Here is an 8,308-nt window from a genome sequence, read left to right as displayed (position 1 = left end):
ACCATAGCACTCCAGACAGTGGAAAACAAATTATATGAAGGAGTGCAACCACCATCAGATATTGTTGTCTTTACAGACTCCCAATCTAGTCTGCAAGCACTTAAAAGCAGCACCTCAAACAGCCCAAGAGAGTTGACAACACTCATTGTGATAATCCACCAGATGATATCAAAATTAAATATCAATATTACACTACAGTGGATCCCTGGACACATTGGCATCATGGGAAATGAAAAGGCAGATAAGCTATCAAAGGCAGGGTCATCTATGGAACAACCAGATAGACCTGTTAACTACCTCACCCTAAGGTCAATGTTAGTCAACAATCACAAAGAGGAGTGGCTCAACCAATGGGCATCAGGAAACACAGGCAGAGCCATGTACAGAGAAAGGACTACGCCTAACAAACTGGACAGTATTAACTTCCTCCCCCGCAAAGAACAATCTACAATCTTCCAACTAAGAACAGGACACACACCACTATTAAATTACCACCTGAACAAAATAAACTCCACACAACTACCCCTTTGCAGACATTGCGCCCACCCCTTTGAAACCGTAAACCATATCCTCTTTGAATGCCCCTCCCTAATCCACCTTAGGCAGACCCTACTTCCACTACAGCCCAACATAACCATTACCCTGTACGGCAGTGCTGAACAACTGAAGAAAACAGCACATTTTTTTTCCTTGGCACAGTCTACAAAAGAGCTCACAGCTCAGCAGCAATAAAGCTGGCAAGAAGAAGAAGAAGAAGAAGAACTTGATAGGCTATAAATATAAGTGTAAAATATTTTTTAATGTGTATAAGATGCATGTCCAGATAAAGGTGCTACAACTGACCAACTTTAAAAATAATGATATGTGAAGATAAACTAAATCATGAATAGTGATGTGCCTTTAAAACTGTTTCATGGGAGTAAAACATCCAGACACAACAGAATGCAACAACAGATGTATCGGAAGCTCAAAATCAGAAACTGAAATCTGCCCATGTGGAGTGTCACCAGAGAATGCTGACCATCTCCTCCAAAACTGCTCTCTTTACCAAGAGGCTGTACATGACACTGGCCCCAAAACACCCCAATAGAAAGAAAACTATATGGAGAGTTCCCTGATTTGGAAACCACTGCGAAAATAATCTCATATACTGGTCCAGTCATCTGAATGCTCCAATAAAAAAATGAGAAGGAAGAAGAAAGAAGATTGTATGTACCATTTTTGTTTGTTTGAGGATGGGGAGAAAAGTGTTCTTAGAATTCAAACAAAAGTATGTGTCTTTATGAATTCAATGTAATTGATACTAGGCTTTTTGGGCTGAAAATAAAATGCAGGAAATTTTATTGGAAGTGCAGAAAAAAAAAAAAGAGTTTTTAGCCAAAATAAACACTGTATAGCCTGAGAACAAATCAGGCGGAAGAACCAAGGGTAATGCTAGTATACTATAGAAGTAGAATCTTTTTTTATGCTTGCAACTTCATTGATGCATAAGTGTCACAAACTGCTTGTTAATGTGATATGAAACATTTTTTTTTTTTGGTACACATATAATCACTCTAAAAAAATTATTTCTAAGATAGATAACTGTCTCTAGTAACCTGCTAGTGGACCATGATGAACCTTTTTCTATCTTGCTTTGTATGATATAAACTTTCCTAGTTTTGACTTTAAATTGTCATTCTAGTCGTGTCAGTTATGCTTATAGGCTGTTAGACAAAAATAGTGAAAACAAGAGTACATAACATTTTCTAAAGAAATTTTAAATATTTTGCATTTTTAGGGAAGCAACATGGCTATCAAAAAGCAGAGACGATACAAACCTCATTAGATGGAGAGTTTTATTTTGTTGGTAAAGTCCTTGGTTTTGAGCCAGCAGAGAAACATAGAAAGGTAATTTGTCAACATTTCAGATTTATCACTAAGAGAAAAGCAGAAAAGCTTTGATGGGCAGCATCTCTGTTGACCCAGTGATCCATCAAACTTATGGAACAAGTGATGGTGAAGATGTTCATTACAGTGCTTATGTCTGGCAACACTGAATGACTTACATTTTTAGTTCATGCTTTTCAAAATGTGGTGATGAAAGCTGAATTGAAGCCTTCATCTCTGGCCAATAGTCATGCTGTTTATTATTGCTAGTATTATTATTGCTTTTGATTAGCACAACTTCCATGCTCCTATAGCAAGCACAGTGCATTCTGGGTCAATAACTTTTGTTGACATATTGGGGGGGGGGGGGGGGGGGAGGATATCTGTGAGTCCTTCCTTTAGGCTCTCAGCAAGCACAACGTGGAATCAAATCAAAAATACCTAGTCTACAATGTGATTTCAATTGAAGCTCTCCTCACATACATAATCAAGCAGTTTATAGCTTAGCATTTATAAATTGTATAATGTGTTATGTTTATATGTGTGATTTGTTTTTATGATTTAAAGAAAGAAACTTAAGGATTTTAATTTTTATTCTTTTTGAAATATGTAAGGAATGTTAGTGTATTGTTGGCAACATTGTTGGTGTAAAAATGTATTTTCACTTGGTAGCCAAGAATGCTTATAACTGATATATAATTAATAATAACAATTAATAATAATAATTAACAATAATTTAATACACAAAATGTCCAAAGACACACAATTGTATTAAAAATGTCTGATATTTATGTTGCCAACAATTGCTTTATTGTTTCAATGTTATAGACATTGGAACCTCAGCATTAGGGTCAAATGGTCAGTGCCCCACCAATATTTTTTTTAGATTTATCAATTGGCTATGAACTAAACTGCATTAATTGGAAGCATTAGCTTTCTAAAAAGTAAAATAAAGTCTATTGGCAGATGATGAAATGGTCTGTTTCTGTGGCCCATGGTTAACAAGGTTGTTATGTCGCCAGCACAATGACCAACTGGCTTTTCTTTTTCTCTAACTTATATTAGCTACCCATTAGAGCTGGGTGGACTCCGAGGTATGCTAAAGATCCCGAAATTAAAATACCTGTCTTCAGAAAATTAAATGTTTAGTTTTTCTTTATGTTACTACAACTTTTTATTTGTTATAACTTTTTTTTCATTGAATATTAACATTTCATGAATTATTACATAACACTTATCATTTTGCAGGGCCGTACACATATATGTAAAATACATGCTAGATCTATGAGTGTAGAGAAAGATATTCATTATGAGCTGCTGGCTAGATTATGCCCAAACAGTACAGGTATGTATTCACATTATTATGTTTATATTTATGGGGTAATTAACAATGTTAAAAGAAGTGGGATGTGTAGCTGTTTTGGATAAAATCTCTTGGCTCCCTATCAATGGGGCTTGAGCTCAAATCTTACTTGAGCTTAGTTGTGTTTGCTGAGCCTCTAAATGCAGTACAGAAACCTTTTTACTCCAAGTTTCCACTAAAAGAGATTAGACCATGAGCATGTTATAAGCATGAAAGATGCGCTCTATTAAAAAAGTAATTAGAAAAATAAAGGAATACCTTGTAGTGAATGGAAAGAGCAAGGATATTTATTTGGTAAAAAATTAAATGACTCCAGATTAATACTGTTGTAACCCTAGTGGCGGACTGAAAGGGTTAATGTTTGTGCGGCCTACTGACACACACGATTCAGGCCAATCACACAGGTCAAGGGCTGGTGAACAAGGGACATTACTACTAATGCACGCAATATGACCAATGTTATGGTCATGTGACACAAAGCCTTTTACAGACGAGAGACAGTGTGTTAGAAAGGACAGTAGAGTCCAGGACAGCAAGCAGTAAGGACTGTGTGCTACGAAGTGAGTCCTCGAAAATGTAGCTGTAAGAGCTAGAGAGACTTGTAGTGATTAGTTAGGCAGTTCTGTAGTGTAGCAAAGCATTTGAAGTTACTGTAGCCAATTGTGTTTATTGGCTGTTGTTGATGTAATTGTAAATAAACCGCCACTTTGTTTATTGAAGCTCTTGTTGTCAAGTTGATGTTTTAGATGTGTTGTGTTGTTGGGCAGTGTTTGCAGAAGGCCTGATAGAGAAGATCATAACAATACATTAAAATCCTAAATAAGAACCCTTAAAATGCAAAGTAGCGAAACTTTATTGAAAGCTTATAATCAGCCACTACATAAAACATTCACTAACCCTAACCATATGACAATCAATGACTACAAAACATTTATGGCTGCCTTTTAGCCTTTTAAGCCAACAATCAGTTGCCTGATTGCAACTTGCTTAGAACATAAGACTCCATAAAGTTATTAGAGCTATTGAAACTATTTTACCAAGCTGGGTTCAAAGAAGTACTCAAATTTAATGTTGAGATATTACAGTGAGACTTTCCTAATCCTATTTGATGTTGAGATGAGACTTTGCTAGTCATATTTGGTGTTGAGACATTACATTGAGATTTTCCTAGTCATACTTTGATGTTTAGACTTGACTACTTTCTCTTTCTTCCATTCAAGTTTATACTTTCACTCAGCAGTCTAATACTTGATACCCTTTCTATTATTGACAAATTCATGTATGAATACAAGCTTTTTGATAGCAATTACTTCATTTTAATGTACATTAGCTTTAAAAACTGTGTATTCATCATAATGTAGTTACCACAATGATCGTTATTGTTTACAAATTTAATTCTCTCACAAACTATGTTCTTTCCTCTCAACAAACACTCTTAATGTTAATGTCTTGTCATCTACTCTTGATAATGGTATACAGAAGTAAACCTAGATTTCCATTTGAATCAACTTACATTAAAAGAGAAATTCTTCTTCTTCTTCTTCGTTCTCATTGTTATGTTGGAGTGTTCATATGACTAGACCAATACATGAGATGAACTGCGCAGTGGTTTCCAAATCAGGGAGCTCTCCATATAGTTTTCTTTCTATTGGGGTGATTTGGGGCCAATGTCTTATGCGGGCCTCTCGGTAAAGAGAGCAGTTTTGGAGGACGTGGTCAGCATTCTCTGGTGATACTCCACATGGGCAGATTTCACTGGTTCCAATTTTGTGCTTGCGGTACATGTGTTGTCGCATTCTGTTGTGTCCAGTCCTGAGTCAAAAGATTAGACGTTGGTCTTGTTGGGATAGCTTATAGTAAGCGTCATCTTTCTTGTGATTTGGATGAGAGCTCGTCCATTTCTCATTTATTTTATTTACAATTAATTTCTTCATTTCTTCTGGATAGAGTGCAGAGTTTATTTGTGAGTTGGTTCTTCCACTCTTGGCGAGTGTGTCAGCCTTCTCATTTCCTTCTAGTTGTATATGAGCTGGTATCCATTGATAACAGTTTTTTTGCTGTTGTTGTTGAGCTTTGTAAGTGTTGTTCTGAGGTGTTTAATGTATGAGGAATCAGAGTTTTGCAAGCTTTGGAGGGTTGTTTTCACATCGGTTAGAAAGACAATCTGACTTTGTGGGGAACTTGGATGATTTGCTAGCATGGTAGCAGCTAGTGCTAGTGCTTCCCTTTCTGCTCTGTGACTGTCAGAGAACTCTCCAGTTGCAATGGATTTTTCTAGTTTTCCTCCATCTGGCCATTCGATAAGTATTCCAGCTCCTCCATTTGTGGTGGCTTTATGGGATGAGCCATCCGTGTAAAATCTGATCCACTGATTGCTAGGGTAATTGGTATGTAGAAAACAGTTCACTATTTCCTAAAGCTCTGTTGGTCTGTAATCAGATTTTCTTTTTATGTTTTCAATATGGTCCCTTATAGTAGGAAGAGAGCTTTTGTCACAGGGTGGAGATTCATTATAGTTTATTGAGGATTCCAGAGTAATTTTTTCAAGTTGGTGTTTCTTTTTTAGGTTTAGAGATTCCTGTATGAAATTGGTCCTTTTGAGACGTTTTTTTGTGCCAGTTTTGTGGATTTTTGTTCTGAATGGGTGCCTCTCCAAGGTTTCCAATTTAGTGAATTGGGAAAGGATTTTTATTTCTCTTCTTTCATCCAGAGAGATCAGGGCAGCGGTTTCCTCCATAGCTCTTATGGGTGTTGTTTTGATTGCTCCTGTCATTATCCTTAGACCAATATTTTGAACCTTGTCTATTTTTCTTAGGTTGGTTTGGGCTGCTGAGCCCCATGCTGTGGTTATAAGAGAAATAAATCTGAATAGTATTTATTTAGAATCTTGTCATACTGATTATTTTGATAGCGACTCCATAGTGTCTGTGTTTTTATGCTTTTTTTCTAAGTTTTGAATTAATCATTTGTTTGTTAATGCATTGGTTAAAAAACAAGAGGTCTATTGTTTTTTTTTTTTATTTTTACTTTTTTACTTGCTTTTATCAATAGGAGCGGAAATTCGTAGTGTTGGCACAAAAGCTGGAATGTTTGCTATTAGGGTTCATAGGAAGATGGCTACAGAGAAAGATTTTCTGGAAGCAGTAAATAAAGTCATCAAAGCCTACGCCAAATCTAGTGCAACTCCTTGCTACATGACTTACAATGAAATCAATAGTAGCTTGATAGAAATGGCTACTAGAGAATCAGTACATACTTGTGTTTACTCACTGATCTGATTTTAAACTTAAGTGAATCATCGTTTGTATTCATGATGTTTTATTCAACTTATTAAATCATGGTATCTTTCTTATTAAATATGTTGTCAGTGTGGTTTTTACTTTTGTCAGTAATTTGTTACATCTGGATGTTCCTTTGCAATTTAAGATTATTGCATCCCAAACCTCCTGCAGGATAGCTGGGAATGAGTATGGGCATTTCATCTAGTAGGGTAGCTAATAGAATCTGAACATGAATGAACTAGATCAGTGTGCTTGATACTCAGGGCATTAAAAAGCAATGCATGAACAGTACCCAGATGTGGCTTAATATCAATTGATAAAGACACTAGAAAGCATTATGAAAATAATTCTTCAAAAATCAAGTGTACAGAAATAATTTTTTGGGTAAATAGGTTGGCATGTCTTGAGCTTATTTAAAACATAAAAATATATTTTTAAAAATTTAGACAATTAGGTTCCAAACCAAATTGTTGTCATTCAAGTTTGTAAAATTAGGCTTCTTATTACTATTACAATGGCTGCATTGTATATATAAGTACTTGCTTAAATCAATAAGATTTGAAGATTTGAGCATTTCTTGTGTATCAGTTAACAGTTAGTTGAAAATGTAATAATGCTGAAAAACGTGCTGCAAATAGTAACAGAGGATCTAGACATTTAAATATTTATGCTAAATAAATTTTAACTTTGGGATGCTGTGGGTGAGAGGTTAAGTGCTTGTCTTCCAAACTGAGGGGATCTAAGGGTTCAAATGTTGCTGAAGAATGGGATCTTTGATTCTTACGATGCCTGAGCCCCTCCTGCCCAAAGCTTAATGGTTAAGGCGCCAGTTACTCGCCTTTGCCCCTTCTCCTGTTAGTGAGAACATACAGTTCCGCCGGACTCAATATTTGAGCCACACATGAAGGCCATGAGTTGGACTGGTTGTCAGAGGCTATTCGAGATGCATGCCATTTGGAAGCAGTTTATAGGTAGTGGAGTGCTTTCATCCATTACCACTTCCGGCTATGACAACCTTGCTGGCTACCCACCTAGGAGAAGGAAAACTCTGAATTCAAACCTCTGTTGCTTTGCAGCTATATCCAATCATAGAAAAGGCTTTGGGAGTCAACCCTGAGGAAAAATCAGGAGCTGGCGACCCTAAGGCAGTTTGCAGCACCCAGTGCTACACTCTGGCAGAACCTGCGACGCCGCTAACCCCAAACTGTATCGGCACTGCCGTTTCTTTGGATACATCAGCTGCATGGAGAGGGAGGAACTGATGTGTGGGCAACATCGTTCCAACCACAGCTAATGCCCAGACATTCATCTCACCGAGATGATCCATAGGAGGCCATAGAATGATGCCTGAGAGTCCAACCAAATCTATTGGGCACCAGACAGTAGTTGGGGAAAGTAACGCTGGTTGGTCATTGTGGTACTTTACTTCTTACAGGGTCATTATCTGTAGATAAAAGTTGCATTGTATAATACGATTTTTACAATAGAGTTGGGTGGCTAATATGATTAAACACAATTAAACTTCAACTATAATTCACAATAGTGGACTAAACAAGAAGATGGAACATATTAAAACTCTTTAATTGTCTCCCCTACTTACTATTATTTTCTCTAACATTGAACTGGTACTCTTATGTTCAACATTCTAGGCCATTTAGAGTAGGGTCATAAATACAATTGACTGATGTTTCACAAAACCAATGTTTATGTAAGCATCCAATGTATACATCTCATGACAGTGACACATACATTATATAACAAATAGCAGTATTAACCTGGATTTTAATAGCCAAGA

At 36.5% G+C, this 8,308-nt stretch overlaps 1 protein-coding gene across 1 annotated transcript; it reads left to right on the top strand.

Annotated features, from left to right (window-relative positions):
• The first annotated feature begins 793 nt into the window (after nucleotides 1-793).
• Nucleotides 794-6,589, top strand: LOC129926453 (26S proteasome regulatory subunit 7-like). Its single transcript, XM_056030580.1, has 4 exons — nucleotides 794-1,208; nucleotides 1,781-1,890; nucleotides 3,118-3,214; nucleotides 6,284-6,589. Exons 1-4 carry the CDS (start codon nucleotides 1,184-1,186, stop codon nucleotides 6,508-6,510), a joined length of 459 nt encoding a protein of 152 aa, XP_055886555.1. The 5' UTR covers nucleotides 794-1,183; the 3' UTR covers nucleotides 6,511-6,589.
• The last annotated feature ends 1,719 nt before the right edge of the window (nucleotides 6,590-8,308 follow it).

The sequence above is a fragment of the Biomphalaria glabrata genome, chromosome 5 (assembly GCF_947242115.1).
Source record: "Biomphalaria glabrata chromosome 5, xgBioGlab47.1, whole genome shotgun sequence".
Lineage (NCBI taxonomy): Eukaryota > Metazoa > Mollusca > Gastropoda > Planorbidae > Biomphalaria > Biomphalaria glabrata.
Note: the sequence above shows the minus strand (reverse complement) of the source record. Positions and strands in the feature narration are given on the sequence as shown.

Excerpts from the sequence above, each read along its gene's own strand:
- LOC129926453 (XM_056030580.1), top strand. The coding sequence starts at position 1,184 with ATGAGAAGGAAGAAGAAAGAAGATT. Across the intron at positions 1,891-3,117 it reads CAGCAGAGAAACATAGAAAG|GGCCGTACACATATATGTAA; the intron begins GTAATTTGTCAA and ends ATCATTTTGCAG. Across the intron at positions 3,215-6,283 it reads ATTATGCCCAAACAGTACAG|GAGCGGAAATTCGTAGTGTT; the intron begins GTATGTATTCAC and ends TTTTATCAATAG.